The sequence below is a fragment of the Dermacentor albipictus genome, chromosome 1 (genome assembly GCF_038994185.2).
Source record: "Dermacentor albipictus isolate Rhodes 1998 colony chromosome 1, USDA_Dalb.pri_finalv2, whole genome shotgun sequence".
NCBI classification, from domain to species: Eukaryota; Metazoa; Arthropoda; class Arachnida; order Ixodida; family Ixodidae; genus Dermacentor; species Dermacentor albipictus.
In genome coordinates this window covers 192,073,980-192,096,422 of record NC_091821.1, presented here as the reverse complement: position 1 = coordinate 192,096,422, position 22,443 = coordinate 192,073,980, and the positions used below count along the sequence as shown (strand labels likewise).

General features: G+C 44.0%; 1 protein-coding gene across 3 annotated transcripts in view; it reads left to right on the top strand.

Annotated features, from left to right (window-relative positions):
- The window catches only part of Hnf4 (Hepatocyte nuclear factor 4), a 231,059-nt gene that overhangs the window by 195,741 nt on the left and 12,875 nt on the right, over window positions 1–22,443 (top strand). For all 3 annotated transcript variants that reach the window (XM_065426742.2, XM_065426741.2, XM_065426740.2), the window contains exon 3: window positions 16,556–16,671. In XM_065426742.2, coding sequence (XP_065282814.1) covers window positions 16,556–16,671 — 116 coding nt within the window. The remainder of the gene's footprint in view (window positions 1–16,555; window positions 16,672–22,443) is intronic.

Below are 22,443 nucleotides of genomic sequence, written 5' to 3'. Positions count from 1 at the left end.
GCTGCTGCTGCCGCTCTGGTCGCACCAGCGTTAAGCGCCTTGCAGCGAGTGTCCGCGCTCATCGAGTGTTATATGTTCATGTTTCCTTGTGGGCGCTGATACCGTGCTTGTTATTTCGCTTAGCGAATGTTTCCAAGTTCATACGGCCGATAAAACGAATATCCTTACTTCGTATAGATGTGCACTAATTTGCAATCGCAATCGGTGCTTCGACTTTCGGGCGAAACTGCGACTTTTTTATTGTGTGTAAAATACAGTAATAAATCACTTTATCGGTCTTTGTCACTGTGTTCTGACACTCAGGCAAGCCGTCTGGCGCGGCTTATGTCAACTTTGCCGCAATGCATTCGTGCTCCTGCATCACGCGTTGAAATCGGCGTTACTGTGAACAGTCGAGAGAACGGCGGTCAATTTCAAAGTTCCAGAGCATGTAGTTGGGACAGGTAATCGCAGCATGGGCAGCGGATTTGTGCCGGGTCCTCAAACTTCGAGCCAGTTTCCCCGACGACAGTAATCGCGAATTAATTGTCGACTTCCATATGTTGAACTGCATAGCCCTAACATCTCTGCCCACCCTTTGCGTTTACGTCAGTGCATGCTAATTAAGGTTGTTTCCACTGCTAGCAACAAAGTCTGCGCGTGGGCCGAGCCTTGCATAAGCTCTCATAAGCTCTCAGGAAGAGGACCTTAGTGTTGAAGCAATGAACGACAATCTCATGGGCATCATTAAGGAGTGCGCAATAGAAGTCGGTGGTATCGCCGTTAGACAGGAAACCAGTAAGCTATCGCAGGAGACGAAAGATCTGATCACGAAACGCCAATGTATGAAAGCCTCTAACCCTACAGCTAGAATAGAACTGGCAGAACTTTCTAAGTTAATCAACAAGCGTAAGACAGCGGACATCAGGAACTATAATATGGATAGAATTGAACAGGCTCCCAGGAACGCAGGAAGCCTAAAAACAGTGAAGAAGAAACTAGGAATAGGCAAGAATCAGATGTGTGCGTTAAGAGGCAAAGCCGGCAATAGCGTTACTAATATGGATGAGATAGTTCAAGTGGCTGAGGAGTTCTATAGAGATTTATACAGTACCAGTGGCACCCACGACGATAGTGGAAGAGAGAATAGCCTAGAGCAATTCGAAATCCCACAGGTAACGCCAGAAGAAGTAAAAAAAGCCTTAGGAGCTATGCAAAGCGGGAAGGCAGCTGGGGAGGATCAGGTAACAGCAGATTTGTTGAAGGATGGTGGTCAGATTATTCTAGAGAAACTGGCCACCCTGTATACGCAATGCCTCATAACCTCGAGCGTACCGGAATCTTGGAAGAACGCTAACATAATCCTAATCCATAAGAAAGGGGACGCCAAAGACTTGAAAAATTATAGACCGATCAGCTTACTGTCCTTTGCCAACAAAGTATTTACTAAGGTAATCGCAAATAGAATCAGGAACACCTTAGACTTCTGTCAACCAAAGGACCAGGCAGGATTCCGTAAAGGCTACTCAACAATAGACCATATTCACACTATCAATCAAGTGATAGAGAAATGTGCAGAATATAACCAACCCTTATATATAGCTTTCATTGATTACGAGAAAGCGTTTGATTCAGTCGAAACCTCAGCAGTCATGGAGGCATTACGGAATCAGGGTGTAGATGAGCCATATGTAAAAATACTGGAAGATATCTGTAGCGGCTCCACAGCCACCGTAGTCCTCCACAAAGAAAGTAACAAAATCCCTATAAAGAAAGGCGTCAGACAGGGAGATAGGATCCCTCCAATGCTATTCACAGCATGTTTACAGGAGGTATTCAGAGGCCTGGAGTGGGAAGAATTGGGGATAAAAGTTGATGGAGAATACCTTAGCAACTTGCGATTCGCTGGTGATATTGCCTTGCTTAGTAACTCAGGAGACCAATTGCAATGCATGCTCACTGACCTGGAGAGGCAAAGCAGAAGGGTGGGTCTGAAAAATTAATCTGCAGAAAACTAAAGTATTGTTTAAAAGTCTCGGTAAGAGAACAGCAGTTTACGATAGGTAGCGAAGCACTGGAAGTGGTAAGGGAATACATCTACTTAGGGCAGGTAGTGACCACGGATCCGGATCATGAAACTGAAATAACCAGAAGAATAAGAATGGGCTGGGGTGCGTTTGGCAGGTATTCTCAAATCATGAACAGCAGGTTGCCACTATCCCTCAAAAGGAAAGTGTATAACAGCTGTGTGTTACCAGTACTCACATATGGGGCAGAAACCTGGAGGCTTACGAAAAGGGTTCTGCTGAAATTGAGGACGACGCAACGAGCTATGGAAAGAAGAATGATGGGTGTAACGTTAAGGGATAAGAAAAGAGGAGATTGGGTGAGGCAACAAACGCGGGTAAACGACATCTTAGTTGAAATCAAGAAAAAGAAATGGGCATGGGCCGGACATGTAATGAGGAGGGAAGATAACCGATGGTCACTAAGGGTTACGGACTGGATTCCAAGGGAAGGGAAGCGTAGCAGGGGGCGGCCGAAAGTTAGGTGGGCGGATGACATTAAGACATTTGCAGGGACAACATGGGCACAATTAGTACGTGACCGGGGTGGCTGGAGAAGTATGGGAGAGGCCTTTGCCCTGCAGTTGACGTAACTTTGCTGATGATGATGATGACTTACACGCCTAGCAGAACAGAAGCAACGTCGATTGATTTTTGGTAGATCTACTGATATTGGCTCCCGTCTGCTTATTCACTACTGACTCCCTCTCTCGACTCTGCATATGAGGCAGGAAGAATGTTTTCACCCTTTTGTTGCAATGCATTATTATTATTATTATTATTATTATTATTATTATTATTATTATTATTATTATTATTATTATTATATAGAAACATACAAGCACACAAAGGAAACAGGGAGGGAGGAAGCTGACAGTCGCCACCGAGAGGGGCACAACGGCGGCACATATACTCTTTCGGGAGGAGGGAATGAAAAGAGGAGAAGTTAGGAAACAAAGAAATAGGAAAGAAAATAGGAAATTGACAAATGACAGAGACATGGACAAAATAAAGTAGGAAACACGGAAAAAATGTTTATAGACGGGAGGCCAAACCAGTTTTCTGCATGAAAGTTAGCAAGGCTCTGTGGGCCTAGTCGCGTTGAGCAGCACTTCCTCTAAGAAACAGGCAATCGTCAAGGGTCGTACACTTGAGTTAAATCAGTCCATATTCCTTAATTAGCAGTGCACGTTCTGTGACGAATCCGGGACACTCCAATATAAGGTGTTCAAGCGACTCACAGGAGCCACAGGACGTACACGATGGACTGTCTACACGTCCTTGACTCTATACCTTACCTACCTGGTATTAGTGACCATTCCTTACTAACATTCGGTTTAAATGTCTGCTATCACAAAAAGACAAAAGTTAAGAAAGTTATACGCGATTACAAGAAAGCTAACTTTGAAGCCATTAACAACGAACTATCGTCATTTATTCAAACTTTTTTGTTGATTTTGAGCACCGTTTGGTCCAGTCTAATTGCAATATATTTGTAGACCAGGTACGCCTATTAACTGAAAAGTTAATTCCTAATCGCGTCATCACTTCTAATCCACAATCCCTTGGTACAACTCTTATATAAAGCGCCTATCTAACAGAAAAAAAAGAAAAACGTCTCTATCGCTTAGCTAAATCATCTGCAAGTAAAACAACTTCGGAAAGCTATAACACTGCCAGTCATGTGTACGTAACTGCATTAAAGAATGCTAAAGACAATTACTTATCCCATACATTACCTGACATGCTTACGACAGATATCCCGTCTCCTGATAGCGCTATCACCTTGAAAGACGGGTCAGGTGAAGTTATTCCAAGTGAAGCTTGCGCAAACATTCTCAATGAATTATTTGCAAATAATTTTTCCACTTCATTGAACATTGGTCCACCACACGCAGAGCACTACAACTGTCTCATTATGCAACCCACAGCTCTTACCTTCTCTGGTAATGCTAAGCTGATTGATGATTTGCCTTTAAACTCAGCTACCCGTTATGATACTATTAATAGTAAATTTTTGAAAAGCACTAACACATTCAGTTCTATAATACTTGCTAATATTTTCAAACAATCAATGAACACTTGTACTCTGCTTGCTCAGTGGAAATAGGGAGGGTGGTTCCGTTGCATAAATCTGGCAACAAAACTCGCCCCTGAATTACCGTCCGATTTCGCTTACCAGCACCTGTTGAAAACTTTTTCAACATGTGATATTTACTAATCTCGTTAACTTTCTTGACTCGAACTCATTTTTAACCTCAGCTCAACATAGTTTTAGCAAAACATTCTCATGTGAAACCAAACTAATGTCTTTCACTCATTGATTACACTGTATTTTAGATCATGCTTCTTGTGCCGACTGCGTATTTTTAGACTTTAGCAAAGCGTTCGACGAGGTTTGCCGCAAACTGCTGCTATTCAAGCTGAGTCTTTTAAACCTTGACAGTGACCTGCTGAAATGGATTGAGTGTTTTTCTTACTAACCGTTATCAGTTCGTTACTTTTCCTGATTTATATTAATGACCTACTAACGACGACACTAATGCTCTTGAGTCTAACTTGGACTATGTGATTGATTGGGGTAACACTTGGCTAATGAAACTTAATATTAATAAATGTAAAGTTATGCGCGTGCAGAGGAACACCAGTACTCTTTCTACTTACTATCTAAATAAAATTCCTCTAGAACCTGTTAACTTGTACAAATACTCAGGAGTTCATATAACAGCAAAACTAACCTGGAACCTTCACACTGAGTACATAATACTTAAGCCACAAGTTTTCAAAAGCACCACCATCCTTAAGATTATTACTTTACCAGTCATTAGTGCGTCCTAAATTAGAATACGCCGCAGCTGTTTGGAAACCGTACCATGAAAACCTTACTTCTTCACTTGAGCTTGCCCGAAATAATTCAGTCCGATTCATATTTTCAAATTATAACCGTACCGCTGGCGTAACATCAATGAAGGATAATCTATCTCTTCCATCACTTGCATCTCGTAGATGAATAGCACGTTTGACACGGTTTCACAAATTTTATTACCATTCCACCCTTCACAGTAACTTCATTTCTCAGCCTCATTACCAGTCGAGCCGCATCGATCATCGCCATAAGGTTGGACTTCAAACAGGCAACACTAACACTTTCAGTGAATCTTTTTTTCCCAGATAATCACGGCAGTGGAACCACCTTCCCTGTGACATAGTATCTATTGTCGACAACAAACTCTTTCGTAAGGCATTAGCTAACATTGTATAATTAGGAATTATTAACATGTTATTTCATTTGCTTGCCATACTTACAAACGACTAAGGGCGACACTGGTTAACATTGTACTAACAGGTATTATCAAGGTGCTATTTTGTTTACGTTATCTGTCGTACTTACAAACATTAGGCAAGATATTACATAGTATTGTATAATTAGGAATTACTAATTTGCTACATTGTTTATTTTACGCATTTCATTGTTATGCTTCCCGTTTTCCCACTGCCCTTTGTAATGCCTTCGGGCCTTGAGGGTATCGTAAATAAATAAATAAATAAATGCAAGTGTTCGCACACCAACACAGAGCCAACTCTTAATTTCACTAACAGTGATCTACCACTACGAGACAAGCCACGGCCACGAACACGGGGAGGGAACCAGCCGTTTGTAACACGGTGGTCTGGGCCGCTATTTTGTAGCGATGCCTTATCCCTTATTCTATGCTATTCTTATCATCCACCAAACACGGCCGACTGATACCGTTGGTAATGTGGGCAGACCGTCGTTCTGAACACTGGCCAAGCGCGAAAAGCCTGAAAAAGCATAGAATCGGAAAAGGCATCGCTACAAAATACCGGCCGTGGGTGCTACTTTAGGAGGTATCGGCGGATTAACACACTGGCGTTGTGAATCATACAAGAAATTTCTGCGTAGTCGCTCCCGCTGTGAGCGCAAGTTGAAGCGAGGCGATCAGCCTCCTCATTTCCAGCAATACCCGCGTGCGAAGGTATCCACTGGGCAATGAGGAAGACCCCACGAGAAGTAATTTGTCGGCGGACTCTAATATGCTGCGTAGAAATGGGCTATTGGCAACCTTTCTCAACAGCCTGCTAAGGGCAACACGGTAGCCTGTAAGGATGACGACCTTCGATGTGCTGATTTCTTCCTGTACGTACTGCAGGGCAACATCAATCGCTGCCAGCTCCGCATTTGTTGATGAGGATGGATGAGGGATTCGAAACACCTTTCTTGTGTCAGTCGAAGGGCAGAAGAAAGCTGCTGCAACATCTTGCGCGTCGCTGCTTACCGATGCGTCCATAAATACTTAAACATGGTCTCCATACTTTCAAATAAGTGCAGCTGGGCCAACTGGAGTAGTACCGTAACAGCTTGGTCAGACTTTTTGTGTATCGCGGGAATCGAAAGATGAATTGGCAATGGGCATTTGTTGTGTTCCTACAGAGTTGGCAGTGATGTAGTAACTTCTGAACTGCCAGCAATGGCAACGAACGATACCGCCATTTTCCCCATGCGAGAGAACAGTCGCTGAATCAGCCGGTTAATTAGTGCTTGTTCATCTGATGCTCGGTGCAGACGCTCTACGTGATATTACGCTCTCTGGTCTGCTTGCAGCCTCAGGGGCAGCTGGTGTACTTCAGTGAGTAATGGAAGGACAACCTCGCGAGATAAGCCAAGAATGACTGGAAGGGCAACACGATGATCCCGTTCCAAGTGAGACATCAAGCTAGGCGGCACATTCAACCCTGGCAAGGCATGCTAGAAAAATATGCAGACCTAGCGTTCATGCTGGCATCCGTGGGAAGCGAAATTTTCGGGAAGCGGTTAATTAACTGTTCTAGAAATAAATGAGATGTATGCAATTGTATTTATTTTCATCTGATGTAAAGTGTAATCATATGCAATGTTTTTGCGCCACACAACTTTAATTTCGTGCATTGTTTGCGTTTAAGCATTATACTATTCCCAAGCTATGCTGAAATGCAAACGCCCATTTAGGCGGATGCACATTCGGCACAATGATGTCACGCAGACAAGTCATGTTCGATGCTCGTCAAAGAAAGAGTGATGAGAGGTTTTTTACAAAGAAGGCACACATATATGTATATACATTGAGGAATGCTATACTCCTTGTGTCACAGTGAAACATACCTATTTGAGAGAGAGAGAGAGAAAACATCTCTAGTGAGCCCAAAGATGGCTTGATTTGCAGGAATGGTTCCCTTTTCACGGGAATCCGTGCGCCATCTTGGCTGCGACCACCCTTTCAACCAACTTGATCTGGTCCGAGAGGCAGGATCTGGACAGCAGCGTTTCCCACTGCTCTTGGGAGTGGTGGGTAGGGGGGTAGAGGAGGCAAGCCTAGATTTCGTTTGCAATCTATGGCAATGTGCCGAAGGGTTCCTAGCTGTTCGCAGTATTTACATTGTTCGTCATATTGAGTAGGGAAACATGAGAAGTTGGGCGCAGGAATGTGCTGGTTTGCAACATTCAGAGTGTGGTCTCGTGTTTTTGTGAGCTGTGCATGCGCGGATGGGAGTGTTCTGCGGCTGAGTCTGTCATGTTTAGTGATTTCTTGGTATCTTGTCAGACTAGTGAGCTCTTCTGTGTCCACCGGAGCCTGCTAGATAAGTTCTCGGGCCTTGGAGTGGGCGAGTTCGTTGTCCTCCAGGGAGGCCGTGAGCGGGTTTCCACACCCCTTTAACATTTCTTTGTGTCAGCGTTGGTGACGTTGAGTCGTTGGTGACGCCCAGCTCGACGTAAAGTTCCAGCACACTTCTTGTGAATCAGTTATAATGACTAATGCCGTAGTCTGTGAGATGGCTAATGCCACGTCTAGTTCCTCTGCTCCCTCTGTTTGTTGCATCTGTTATGGTGGCGCTGACGAGGAAATCCGTCTTTGTCGTCACCATGACGGCTTTGGCTCTTCTGCCACGGTGTGCGGCTGCATCTGTGTAGACCACCTTCTAGAGGGACCCGTAAGTATTGCCCAGGGCCTTGGCTCTTGCTTCGCGCCTTCCTTGGTGGTGGGCAGGGTGCATATTTTTCGGTAAGGGATGGATCATGCCGTGACATCGCCAATATTCTGGAAGTTATCTGGGTGGTTTAGCATTTGTAGGGGAGTTCCACTTGATTTGTTTAAGAACTTTTTGCCCTGTTTGAGTCATAGCCAGGAGGATTTTCTGACTGGACAGGTGGCGCTCTATTAGTTCTTCGACCGTGTTATGGAGACCCATACTGGGAGATTGGCCAACAATGGGCACATACTCAGTGGCACAAGAATAGGGGAAACTAAATACAAGAAATTTAATAAACTCAACAAAACCATTCAAAATCATGCGGCATTCCATTAAAAGGTCCGTGTGCCCCCTCGCTCCCGCGCTTCGTACCCGCTTTGCTCCATATGTGGCGCGGGAGATTGAACCGCGATCGTCAGTTCCCCTTGCGGCCGGTCGCAAAATACGCAGTTGCTTCCGAAGCACAACGCCGCACTCCCATCCCTCCCTCACATCCCCCACGGCCTTCCGCACGACAGAACGCGACGCGTTTGCTCTCCGCTTTCTTCATTCGAGCGCGCCAGGTTGAGCTGCGTTCGTCGGCTTCACTCACTCACTCACTCACTCCCTCGCGTGCTTGCACTCGCACATGCAGCACACGACGCGCGGCGATGGTGTTATCGCCCTTGGGCTTGATACGCAACGTCACGGCGACGGCAAAAATGCTCTTGGAGTGTCCATGTAATTGCTATCAAAATAATACCTATGAGTAGACATTATATATACTGGTCTCAGTGGGGATTTATTGACTGATTACGCATATCAGAGGTGCGGTAACTGGCACTGTTTTGTCACTAAATATACCGTCATAAATTAGCCGGTGCATCCGGCGAGATACCGGCCCGCCTAGATGCCACGCTAAAGGTCGAGGGGGTAGGCAAATAAAGGGTCGCTAAATATTGTTTGTGCGCGTTGTCCTGCAAGTCTTAACTTGCGGAAAAGCACGAAAAAAACACGAAGAGAATGCGATGAAGGCACAGCGCTACTAACAACTGAATTTTTATTGCACATGGTTACCACATATATACCGTCGTACATCTGGAAGAAAAAAGTCACCGTCGCACATAGATTTCTTTCCAGCAAAATCATTCACCATAGGCCGCTACCGAAATCGGAACATGATTTCTTTCTTTAACAGCGACACAGTTGGGCAACTCACACAGTTATCGTTTCTGATCATTTCGAATGCCTCGATAATCTCTCTAGGGAATTGATCAGTACCAACTAGCCCACCAGTCTGTCATTTTGTCCTGCAAGAGAAAGCAAAACCACCTGCCACGTGGCCATAAAATCTCAACCGGAGCTGAGGAGTAGCAACTGCGGGGCTGATGTTGGAATCATTTCGCATTTTGAACACCCGGAATGGAATGGGAATATAATGATGCCACCAGTCGAACAGATCGCATGGAAATGAAACGGGCGCATAGTCCTGGAACGCTAAATGTTGATTTTAAGCGAGACAATCCAGCCGCTAAATTTGATATTTGCACTTAACAGACTTGGCGAATATATTGTATTTCTCCTACCAATTCTTTCAGTATCTACCAACGGGTGGTTACCTCAGCGGCGGTAATTATAAACAAGACCGTATTTTGTACATTCTGCACTTCTGAAGACATAGAGACCCTGCTGCGTTACAAAGAAGTGCATTTAAAGACAACGCCTAGTTGTCAAGAAATATGATTTGGTTTAACAAGAGCACACTTGGCCTACGCCTCAATGATGCAGGCCTTAAACGATGTTGCAAGCTGTTGACCCCTGCAGGAGTCTACGGTGATTTTCAACGCGCGCTGTGTTTTTGGCACACTTTCAAGTATGCTGAAAGCGCGATAACAAGATATGAGGGAGGCGTCCTGGAAAAAATGGAGTTCGTTAATATGCCAGAAGATATGGAAGAAAAGAAGAGCGCCCTGCAAAACATTTCAATGCATTTCGCTTTTATGCTAGTCCTCAAAGTGAGAGAGTAATCTTGCTGGATAAACGACTTACGCAACGACGTAAGGCTATTTTCTGCTTTGGTTTACGCGAATGGGTGTTGGACGAATTGCAGATTTTGGGGAATGGCAGATTTTATTTAGAACGAAAGCCTTGATTGCGTCGCAACGTGCGATATGGTTGTGAACCGTCTAATACGTGTGCAGCTAAAGCGCAGCTAACTTGAGCGGTCGCAAGCTGGCAGCTGTAGCTTATAATACTTATTTGAGAAATCGGTTCACCATGGTGTCAGAAATTAGTGTCATCTTTGCTGAATCCTCAAATGAAGAAAAACCGTGGTAGACACGACGAGTCGTAATTTTACTAATAACGGCCTCGCTTATTACAGACTATTTTTTTAATTTATCGTTTCGAGGAAGCCTAAAGAGATAGCTCTTGCTCTGTCTTCGAGTTTTTTTTAATGCAAGGAGGGAGGGGCTTTGGAACAGTCGACCGCAGTTCAGGCTGTCAACACAATTTGTCAAGTTTGATATATCTTCATCTCAAAAACCGAATATATTTTGACATCGCATCACATATTCGTAGCTTCTAACCCGCGCAACTAACATGTTTGTTGACGCTATTTGACAAGCAAGAGAATATAATTTATGTAATTAGGTTTTATGTATTTCTATGCCTAGTGCTATTACAGGTGCAATTGTTTTGGATACACATCTTGTATATATGTATAGGCATGTGCCAGGCACGTACCCAGGGGGGGCCCTGGGGGGCCCGGGCCCCCCCCGAAATCAAGTGGCATACCCCCCCCCCCCCCCTCCGCGCCCACGCCACCACTCCTCACACATTCCTAAAGCACCGCCAGATTAATGTTGAGACTTGGCAGCTGTTCATCGGTCAGCCTTATGCTGCCTTTTTCACTCCTTTTAGATGGCGGTAGTTATCGGCATTTCTTGTAATGTGAAGGACAGTTTTCTCATAGATTCCGCACCCGCGCGATTAACTCGAGATGCGCTCAGTTGTCACCATCTATTCAACCGTCACGCGCATAGCTGTTGCTTTTGTTAGATCAACCTTCTTTGTTTAGGCTGATCCTGGGACCAGGAGAGGGATGAGGCTGTTACTCAGCTGGTATGTACTCTCATGGAACGAGTTGCGGCCGGAGAAAACACCAATTGCGTTTAATTTTTCCCTTTGCTTCATTATTTCCTTGAGTTACGGCTCGCCGCGACTGGCCGATGCCCGGAACCACATACACGTGATATGGGTTAGATAAGGTGGGAAATAAAATGATGTGAAAGAGCGTCCATCATGAAACCCTGCCATAACCCTTAAACCCATAAGCAAGATGACTGTCGCCAGTTACCTCGTCTGTTTTTCCTTAATTGTATCGCACTTTTCGTGCAAAATTGGAAACCGGAAACAAAAATCGCAAGGAGTTGAGAAATTAAGCGATCTACTAAGGGAGAGAGCCAACGCGCAACAACCAAACTGCAAGCAAAAGCGAATAATAAAAATGTTAAGCGTTGTTTATGAGAATATTTATGGATCAACATCTTTTTATTTAAAAAGGAAGTAGAGAAAACGCCGTCGGAAGTGGAGAAAAATTACTTGCTTTGAATGACGCTTCTACAGTTATCGGTCGAACCGCCTCACGCAGCCACTTCTCTGCTGTGCTTATGTGGGTGTTTTTCTAACCTTTCTCGGTGAGCGCAGTACGTCTAGAATCGCAGAGTCCTGCGCTCTACGCGTTTGTATGGGACTGGTGGCCGCAGAGCGTTACGCAATTCGCGGAACTGTCAAACTGATCCACAAGGCGAAAATAACTGATATTCGAAACTATAACATGTGAAAGACTGAAGAAGCCGTAAAAAAATGAACGCGGCCTGACATCAGTAAAAAAGAAACCTGGCATAGGACAAACCATGATGTATGCACTAAAAGATAAGAGGGATAATATCATAAGGAATCTCGAAGATACAGTAAAAGGAGCGGAAAAGTTCTAAGCTGACCTGTATACAGTACCCAGAGGAGTCCCGATACCTCACTTAGAAACAGTAATGAACAGGATACGGAAACTCTCCTATAACTAGCGATGAAGTCAGAAGGGCCCTGCAAGACATGGAACGATGAAGAGCGGGAGGAGAAGGTGGAATAACAGTCCATTTAATCAAACATGGAGGAGACATATTGCTTAGAAAACTGGCGGCTCTTTATACGAAGTGTATATCGACTGCAAGGGTTCCAGAAAACTAGAAGAATGCAGACATTATACGAATCCACAAAAAAGGAGACGTTAAAGAATTGAAAAATTATAGGACCATTAGCTTGCTCCCAGTATTATATAAGATATTTACCAAAATAATGTCCAATAGAATAAGGGCAACACTGGATTTTGTCAACCAAGGGAACAGGCTGGCTTCAGGAAGAGATACCTTACAATGGATCACATCCATGTCATCAATTAGGTTATCGCGAAATCTGCAGAATACAATAAGCCTCTCTATGTGGCTTATATAGATTACGAAAATTCATATGATTCAGTAGAGATACCAGCAGTCTAGAGGCACTACGTAATCAAGGACTACAGAACGCTTACGTAAAAAGCTTGAAAAATATTGCTACATGTGTTTGGTATTTGTTTGTTTGAACGAGGTGCGTGGGCGCCATCACTCCAGAAAAGAGGAGGAAGAACGAACTGGGCTCGCGCTGTGAATCTGACCGGTCAGCGCTGCAACCGTTGTTGTAAATATAATCTGTAAATAGTTTCTCGTCTTACTGGCTCGTCCTTCGCGTAAGAATATATACAGAGGTTCTACAGCTACCTTAATTCTACACAAGAAAAGCAGGGAGAAACCTATAGGGAAATGGGTCAGACAGGGATACACAATTTCTCCAAAGCTATTCACTGCGTGCTTAGAAGAAGTCAAGCTATTAAACTGGGAAGGCTTAGGAGTAAAGATCGACGGCAAATATCTCAGCAACCTTCGGTTTGCCGATGACATTGTTCTATCCAACAACAATGCAGACGAGTTACAACAAATTATTGGAGACCTTAACAGAGAGAGTGTAAGAGTGGGGTTGAATATTAATATGCAGAAGATGACGATAATGATAAATAGCCGGGCAAAGGAACAAGAGATCAGGATCTCCAGTCGGCCACTAGAGACTGTGAAGGAGTACGTTTACCTAGGTCAATTAATTACAGGGAACCCTGATCATGAGCAGGAAATTCACAGAAGAATAAAAATAGGTTGGATCGCATACGGCAGACTTTGCCAGCTCCTGACTGGAAGCTTACCATTATTATTGAAAAGTAAGGTGTGCAATCAGTGCATTTTGCCAGTGCGGACATATGGGGCAGAGACTTGAGAATGAGTTAAGGACCGCGCAAAGAGAGATCGAACGAAGATTGCTAGGCATGACGTTAAGAGAGAGAAAGAGAGCGGTTTGGATCAGAGAGCGAACGGGCATAGACGATATTCTAATTGACATCAAGAGAAAAAAATGCAGCTGGGCAGGTCATGTAATGCGCCGGTTAGATAACCGCTGGACCATTAGGGTTACAGAATGGGTACCAAGAGAAGGAAAACGCAATCGAGGACGACAAAACACTAAGTGGAGCGATGAAATTACGAAATTCGCGGGCGCTAGTTGGAATCGGTTGGCGCAGGACAGGGGTAAATGGAGATCGCAGGGAGAGGCCTTCGTCCTGCAGTGGACATAAAACAGGATGATGATGATGATGATGAATGTGGTGATGATGATGATGATGATGATGATGATGATGATGATGATGATGATGATGATGGAGGTGGTGGCCCCCCCCCCCCGAAAAAAAATCCTGGGTACGTGCCTGGCATGTGCTATACCGTCTGTGTGATCGCGTAGTGCGTCTTTTGAATTTGAGGGCTGATGATCCTTTTCAAAGCACATATAGGCTGAGAGATTTTTTTCAGAAACCAACTTTCACACGAGACCTCTTATAAGAAAAATTGTGCAGATCCAACGCATATGGTGTCATCTGTATGAAGGGGAGGTTTCGTGAAGCGGTTAAGCTAATGCTTTACACTTTCCGATTTTGTTCTTGCGTCTTTGGTACAAACTGGCGCGCATGGGTGTTCCCTCGCGGACTCATGTTGCGCAATGTGACACCTTAAAATCTCAAGAGAGCTAGGTGGTGTTGGCACGATAGAAGTGTACGTTTGACTGGGGCCTAATCTTTGGTTCGGACCATCTGGTGCTCATAATATTGTAAATTGTTTCTTTTTCTTATGGCAGTGACCATAAGCCTGGCATTATTAAAAAAAAACATCTCCTTTCCCTACAGTACCATTAGGATGATGCCGCTGAAAACTCCATCTAGCAGACTGGGCTCTTCAGCAAAAAGGCCAGTCTGGATAACATATAAGATGATCAAACGACAGACGAAATGAATGAAAAGATAACTGCCTTTATACTTGCTGCAGAAGAACAGACGATCCCGCAATCCTCCGGCTTCTTAAGGAAAAAATTAAAATCCTGGTAGACGAATGAATGCACACAAACTAAAAAAAGCACAAAATAAAGTGTGGGGTATCTTTCGGTGGTACCCCTAACACAAGATGACCTCCTCTATTTCAAAAAAAAAAAAAAAAAAGCTAAGGCGAAAGCCATGTACACGCGCAGGCAAGCAGAAAGACAGTCTTGGAAAACGCATGTATCCTCCATAAATAGCCCAATAACATCGAAAAGAGTGTGGGATCAGCTTAAGTTTAGAGGCTCCTTGCATGATCCACATACTCTCACCCTCAGGTACGCAAACGAAATTAAAAGAACAAGCAGACATATTAGGGCAGCATTTCCATAACATATAAAGCTCAATAAGCTATTCCACTCTATTTCAAGAATATAAACAATCAGCAGAAAAACAAAAGCTTACGACAACAGGAAGTTCCGAGAGACCATATAATTCCCCCTTAACACTCCCGGAAATCAACAGAGTACTCACTACTGGCAAAAAACATCGCTGGTACATTACGCAATGCTCGCACACCTATCTCCTAAAGCAGACAATAACTTACTCCGTTTTTTCAACATAATCTGTGAAACAGAAAAAATGCCGAATGAGTGGAACAAAGCCATTATAATCCCTTTCTTGAAAGCTGGAAAGCATCCTACAACTGCAACCAGCTACCGACATATAGCACTCACAAGCTGTCTTGCCAAGTCTTATGAATTGTGGGTACAAGAAAGGCCGCTCTAAAACGGATCATCTAGTCCGGCTAGAACACGAGATACGTGCGGCATTTCTACACAAGCGATACTGCCTCACGTTTTTCTTTGATCTAGCAAATGCGTACGACACAACAGGAGGTTCGATATTTTAAAGTGCTTAGCAGATTTAGGAATCCGCGGTAGAATGCTCAAATGTCTAGCCACACATATTCACACATATTCACACATGTGCAGAAGTACAGAACAGATTGGGAGAAAGACGTTCCGTTTCACAAGTCTGCCTGCAGAGCAAGAAAGGTGTATTGACTTTTATGTTTCAGAAGGTGCGTGTGACCAGCTTCGACTTTGTATGCCTCTCGCGTCGTATAGCCGATGACAAAAGGGTACTCGACTAGCTGGGGCACAACTGAAAATTTCTGAATTTGTATTCTGTGTTAGTCATTCTGTTTACGTATGTTTTCCCGGCGCTCAATTTTCTCCAATAGCGGAGATGTTGCACAAAGTCGGCCAAAAGCTTGGCAACAATTACCCGCCAAAGCCAATTATTGCAGAACTTTTTAAAACCGTTCTGGCGTAGCCTTTCTCACGTTCTTTCTTTTGAGATTGCTGAATGTTTTAACTTGGGATCCGGTCAAACACCTGGCGCAGTGTGAATTACAGCAATGAACCTTCCAGGCCAATTACTGATCTTATTTTTCAAGTAGACGTGTAAAATAAGTTCTTATCTTCTTCATTTGTTATTGTTTTATATTTAAACTAGAGACCTGTTCTGCTTTTGGTTACAGTTCAGTGCACTCATTATCGCAAACCGAAGAATATAGGAAGACAGTGTCCAAATATCCTGTACAATAGCTATCGAAGCGTATTTCGCTTTGTAAAACAGTTCAGTGTTTTTTTTTTTAACGCCAGGCTGTGAAAAACATTTTTTGAAGGAATTTCGATGAATGTGATGCTGAGCTGTTTGTAATCGCTTTAAGATTTGTCTTTAAACAGGGTGCCCTTTTCGTGGATATATGTGTGGGCACTTAGTGTACTATATAGAGTTCGTATTTAAATATTTTAGCATTAGGCTGCCGTTTAAGGTTGTGCTAATGCGTTCGTAGTATCTAATGGGCGCCACGTGGTCTGTGTGACGCTTCGTACACCCATTAATAGTAAGCCACGCGGGGTTAATATCATGTTCGGGACGAGTTTGCACGGCTGCTTCTGCTCGCGTGCACAAAGTGGGCGTTCCATTTGCTTGAGTTGTAGCCGTGCCTTTGCACTAACCTGTTTTTTTAATCTCTTGTTTGCAGCTGTGCAAAACGAACGCGACCGTATCAGCAACCGGAGGCCCAGTTATGACGAATCTAATAATTCAACAGGACTCTCAGTCACAAATCTACTCAACGCTGAAATGTACTCAAGAAATGTGAGTGCCTGTTCCATTGATTTTATTGTGCCTGGCCTAACACATAGAGTGACAACTATAGTGAAGCTCATGTTTAACATTACAATGTACCTCTGGAATATATTAAAAATACGAAAAAATTTAACATCTTCCAGAGTTACAGTGTAGTGGTACACCCTAACCATCCACTGCCGTCTATAATAACTGTGTCTTCTTCATGCAGTAGACTTCATCTTTGTCCCTGGAAGGGCCACTTTGATGCAGCTGCACTTAACCTACATCGAAATAGGCGTTTAAACAGAAATAATTATTAATTGAACAGAATCTGAATATTTGAACAATAGCGGCTCCGAGCATCTAATTAATAAGCGAATATTCCTCGTAATATTTACTGGATAGACTTCTTTTTATTCATCACTCTGAGTCAACGTTTTTCCTATAGATACATAAATACCATAGCCGCCTACCTGTTTTCCTTCACATTTCTCAGTCGTTTTCACAAAGAGATTCTACTCCGAACCTCCCGCGCTTCGAAGGACGTTTGTAGCTTTTCCGTGCCACTCGAAACTAGTATTATGAGGTCCGTTTGAATAATCTCTAATCCTATTGCACATCCAATTTTAAAGACAAAACCGAGGTGTCAAACATATACAAGCCAGGGAAGGATGCTTTTTTTTTTCGACAGGCCTTGCACTACCCCTTACGCATCATGCCCCTATAACGCTGTTTGTTTCATTATGGCCGCGTTTGTCTTGCCTTTCACTTCAACTACATGTTTATACTTTTTCATGCATTTTTTTACATTTATATGCACACTCCGAAGCTTTGGCATACTACAACTCTCGCTGTTTTGTCGGCCTTCGCTGTGGTCGCTTGACGAGCTGCAGTCACCGTTTTTAGAGTTCGATCCTTCAGCACAGCGTTCTGTTGCATAGACATATATTCTTTAGGCGTGATTATTGTTGCACAACTCCGCGATTTCCGCCGAAAAAGAAAAGGCATCAGGAATTCAATAGATAAACTAGTCTTTGGAAGCACTTGATTACAATCATGTATGAAAAAAGAAAATTATTCTGATCCCACGCGCTACAGGAATCTATGTTATGCGAAGCATTTTGCGGGGAGCTGGCTGCCCAGCACCTCTTGAGGCTATAGGCAACGCGTTATGGGAAAGACCACCATGTTTGTGTAAGGCGAGAAGGTGCCTGAGGGACGGGAACGCGTGCATGACGACAGATAGCAAGGCGACGACGATAGTATGAGGACAAGGGCGATGCAATGACTGCTCCGGCAAAGAAACGCTAAAACCTTCTCCGTTACGACCAGTCCGAATCCCGAAGGTGCATACATGTGTGTGTGGAGCAAACTGCCATTCTCTCACATTTATCAGCAACTTGTTATCTGACGTGACGCGCGCGAAGGACAAGGGTGACGTTGACAATAATTCTGGCTTTCCATTCCTGCATTTATGGCGTGGGAGCCCGTGATCTAGCTTTTTAAAGCAAATTGTTGCTATGCGACGTGACGCTCGTGCTAATCCTCTCAACGCGCTAGTTGGCGTCAGCGATAGTGTGAATATGGCAAAAAGGGGAGTTAGCGCAAGAAAGACGATGGAAGCAGTTAGCGCCAATAATATTAGCGCAAAATATCTATAACACAAGCGCTAGGCATCTTTTCTTTGGCTTCCCCTCATCAGCTATGCAAGGCCAACTCGCCCAATGGTTGGCCTTCCTTAAGACAAGCACTTCTTTGCGACATCTTCTTCCGTGGCCGTTGTTCGGGAGAGGGAAGTTTTGTGCGTGTTTTGATCGCGCTGGTCGAACTCCGTCGAACTACAAATAATTTGCACATTGCACCAGTTTGAAGTTGCGACTCATTCATACGCAGCTCACACTATACGATGATGATGATGTTGATAAACTGTTGATGACGCTTATAAAAAAAGAGGAACAAGCCCGCCGGGGTAGTCGGCCTGGGGTTGCGTGGCAGTAAGAAAAAAAAAAAAGCCAAAATACAAAGTAAAAGTGAAAAAAAAACGCAACGCGCTGCAGTATAGTGAGCAAAACAGGAAAACAATAATCGAAGCTAATTATTTCGTGTTACTTCATAAAACGCGCTGATTTGCCACATTTTCTTCGTGCACGTGTTTTGCTGTACATGGTTATCTACGTGTTGTGCATGCAAAATTAAGGAAATCTGAAATTTCAATAGAAGAACGAGAAGAATAAAAATTTCCCTTTCCACTTCACCATAAGGGGAAGGGGAATCCGATAAAAATTACCTTGTACATATTCAATGCAATTCTTTAATTCCTTTTTTTGTAATTTGACTTGTAGGACTGTAAGGGGGAATGAATCGTTTAGTACAACGCCATGCTAAGCCAGTAAGAAGCCGACCAGCAGTCCGCGGTCGTTTGTGGTTGTAGTGGTCGGTAAAGATCCAGCTGATCGCTGGATTAACATATAGATAAGGAAATTTGGTGTATATATTTTTCCTTTCCTCTCTCAAAGCCTTCGCTCGGTTTATGAGTGGCGCTCACAATGGCACAAATTTAGTGCGTGCCTATAGGCATGAAGGAGGAAAAAATACTAGGCGGTCACGTCACGTGACAATTTTGACGCCAAGTAATAAAAGGAAGTATGAAGAAGAGACTCATGTGATATAGGCCCTCACCACCAGGCAAGCGCTAATTTCGATACGCCGCGTGATCGGAGAGCGTGGGGGAGCGAAGAGCCGAGTGGAAAGTGGAAAGCAGGGGCGAGGGCCGATCGTGACGACGGCGTCACTAAAAGCTACCGCGAACCAAACAATGCCTTGAAAGGTACGGCAGCCTTGGACGGCCTATTTTCCAAGAGCCTGCAGCAGGTAGGCTCCGAAGGAAGGGAGGGATGGCGTCTAAGGAAGTTGGCTTGCCAAGGCTAGCTGCTTGACGGTATGGTCCCTCCTATTATTTTTCCTTCGTCCATGCCGATAGAGCAGCTCGCAGTGCTCTGTTATCCTGCGGTGTTCTCATTTGAGACCTCTAGGACTGTCCTGAATGAAAGTGTCCTTTGTCACGACTTGGATTCTGTGGGAGCAGCTATTTGTCCCTGAATGAGGTCTGCATCTGTGCCTGATTGAGGTCTGATGACACTCAGACACGCAACTTTCCTTCACAGCGCGTGTGCGCTGCGCATGCGTTCTGAACAACGCGCAACTTCAACTGCCCGAACATTCTGTGGCTTGTATCATGCTTTTTTTATTCGTGTTTTTTTTCCACGTATCATGTCTTGACGTGTGCATATACTGCACACGTCGAGATCAAGCAAGAATAAACATTTGCTACACGTGCTTTCCTTCTGGGCTTCCTGCGTGTTTTGTTTTTGCGCTGGCGCCTTTCAGATTTAATGTCGGAGCCTAATATTGCCATGAAGTTAAATAGCCACAGAGATTGCGTTGTGAAGAAGGATTGTGTATTTCAGCCAGCCAATCGCCCAGACCACCAATACCGTTGCTTACGAAATGAAAAGGGCAGAACCGAAGCAACCAGGTGCAGATGTTTTCTCTGCGCATTTGGAGAATTGCGGCAAAGCAGTGGTGGGAACCGTACACCTCGGCTGTGTGCGTAATATCGCCGTCAGACGCTCGTTTTACAAGAAAATTGTAGAAAACGCGCGTTCAAGTACACGAGGTCAAATGGCTCTGTTTGAACTGTAGCTCGCGGACGTCCACGCTTGTCGGTTTCAGTGGTCTTTAAAAGTGCGTCTGCGTTAAATCGGGCGCATTTACTCTGACGCTGACATAAAGAGTGCATGCTTATGGGTGCCAAACGGTGAGGCAAGAGTTGCGAAAGGAGTGTGGAGTACCATCGCGTTTTATCACACAACAGTGATCCTCGCGGGTGCTATCGCACATCAAAGCTGCATAACCCTGTTTTCCTATGACTGGCACTGTTCCAGGAGTGTCATCCCCCTGACAGTCCCTTTCTCTCGCTTATCGACGCTGCGTGTGGGTCTCGTGGCCGCTTCGTCGCTCTTTCTAGCACTGCCGTTGCGAAATTGCCGCAGCGCTTTTCACCCTATCAGCACGTTGGCAGTTCATGCTTATGCCGCGAGTCGCGCTTCACTTCCGCATATCGAATGACATGCCGCGTGTAGTAAGCCTCATGTTACGTATAGGTCGCGTAAAATTGACAGGAACTCTGAATACTTTTTACGCTGCTTCTTTCCTTTTTAAGCACAGACTATGGGCCCGTGACTCCCTTCTTGCTTGGCCAAACAATACATATAAAGGTAGACCGCTTCTATTAAACATACAAACAAGACAGAATATGATTATGAGTAGTAAATAAGAGTCGGGAGGCATTGAACGCACGCGTCTGAAATAGTTCAAATTAACTCATTGTACGTCGCAGCACATGCAGTTCTCACAGAAAGTAATGACAGGCTGTAAAAATGACGTAGAATTTGTAGCGGAGTGACTTGGTGTTTCTGTTATTCTCAGTGTAAAGAAAAAAATTTCTTGTATGTTGTTTATTTTTATCTTTAATGTTTTTTGCAACCACCACAACGGGAAGCCCGTCAGCGATTATAACTGTTTGTAAGACTTCCGTCAAGTGGTCGGCGTCGAGTTTTTTTATATGTATTTTGTATACGCGAAGACTGGACTGAAATAGCGGGTTTCAAAAGTCCCAAAACAACTGGCAGTTAATGCGATGTCCTTCTAGAGTACTCCGCTATTTTTTCGGCCGCTTGGATTTTTTTTAACGCGCGTGGTTAAAGCATAGTACACGAGCGTTCTTCTCGTTATTTTTTTATTTTATTTTTTTTATTTTGCATTCAGTTTGCGTTCCGTCTCCATCGGAATGCCACCACCGGGACTGGGAATCGAACTACAGCGAGCGGTTAAAGTTAAGAAATAAATGAAGTTACGCTAAAAGAGAAATATTACGCCAGGTTGCTTGCTTAGAGTAATTTCGGTGTTTGTAATCCGGCCAGCGTTTCTGTTATTAAGGGAGAAGAATTTTTACCCAAGGCCGGAGTATGACTTGCGCATGCGGATCACTAATTTGAAAGGGAAAAATTGTCATGCGCCCGACATATTGCCACATATTTATTGTATGTACGCTTCGAATTGTCGGGTCTTGCGCTGCAGCCTGCCAGCCTTCTGGTTAGCTCGAACGGTAGAGCAACCGGCCGGAGTCGGGTGGTTAGAACCCCGGATAGGAAATATATATATATATATATATATATATATATATATATATATATATATATATATATATGCAATAATATAATATAAATATATATAATACACCTGTGTGGGTTACCTTAGTACGTAATTTCGTGCTACATTCTGGATGGATGAGAGTTTTTCCTTTCATCAACCTTTCTCCACCTTGGAGGCTTTCGCAAATCTTATTTGACAAAAATCGCTAATTTGGGCGATTTCCTTTCAACGTGTGATATCATCGGCGCGGATAGCCTCATGTGTGACAAAAGCCAACAAAGCCAATGGCGATAAGCCCACTCTCCGCATTAGGAGTGGACGTCACTCTTAATCACTGGGATGTGGAACAAAGAAAGACGTCAGCGTATCAGGAGGCGCCGGATGGAGCCGAAAACTGAGATATAAATTAATAATGCTGAATGATTGTGGCGTCACGAATATATGTATAGGAAGTAAGAAGGCGTCGTCGTCATTATCCAAGTTATTGTTTTTATATTCTCACCCAGGTACCAGGATATTACCGGTAGTATATCGGTACTATGGGTTACCAGGCTCTTACCAATAACATATCGGAGTGCTTGTAAC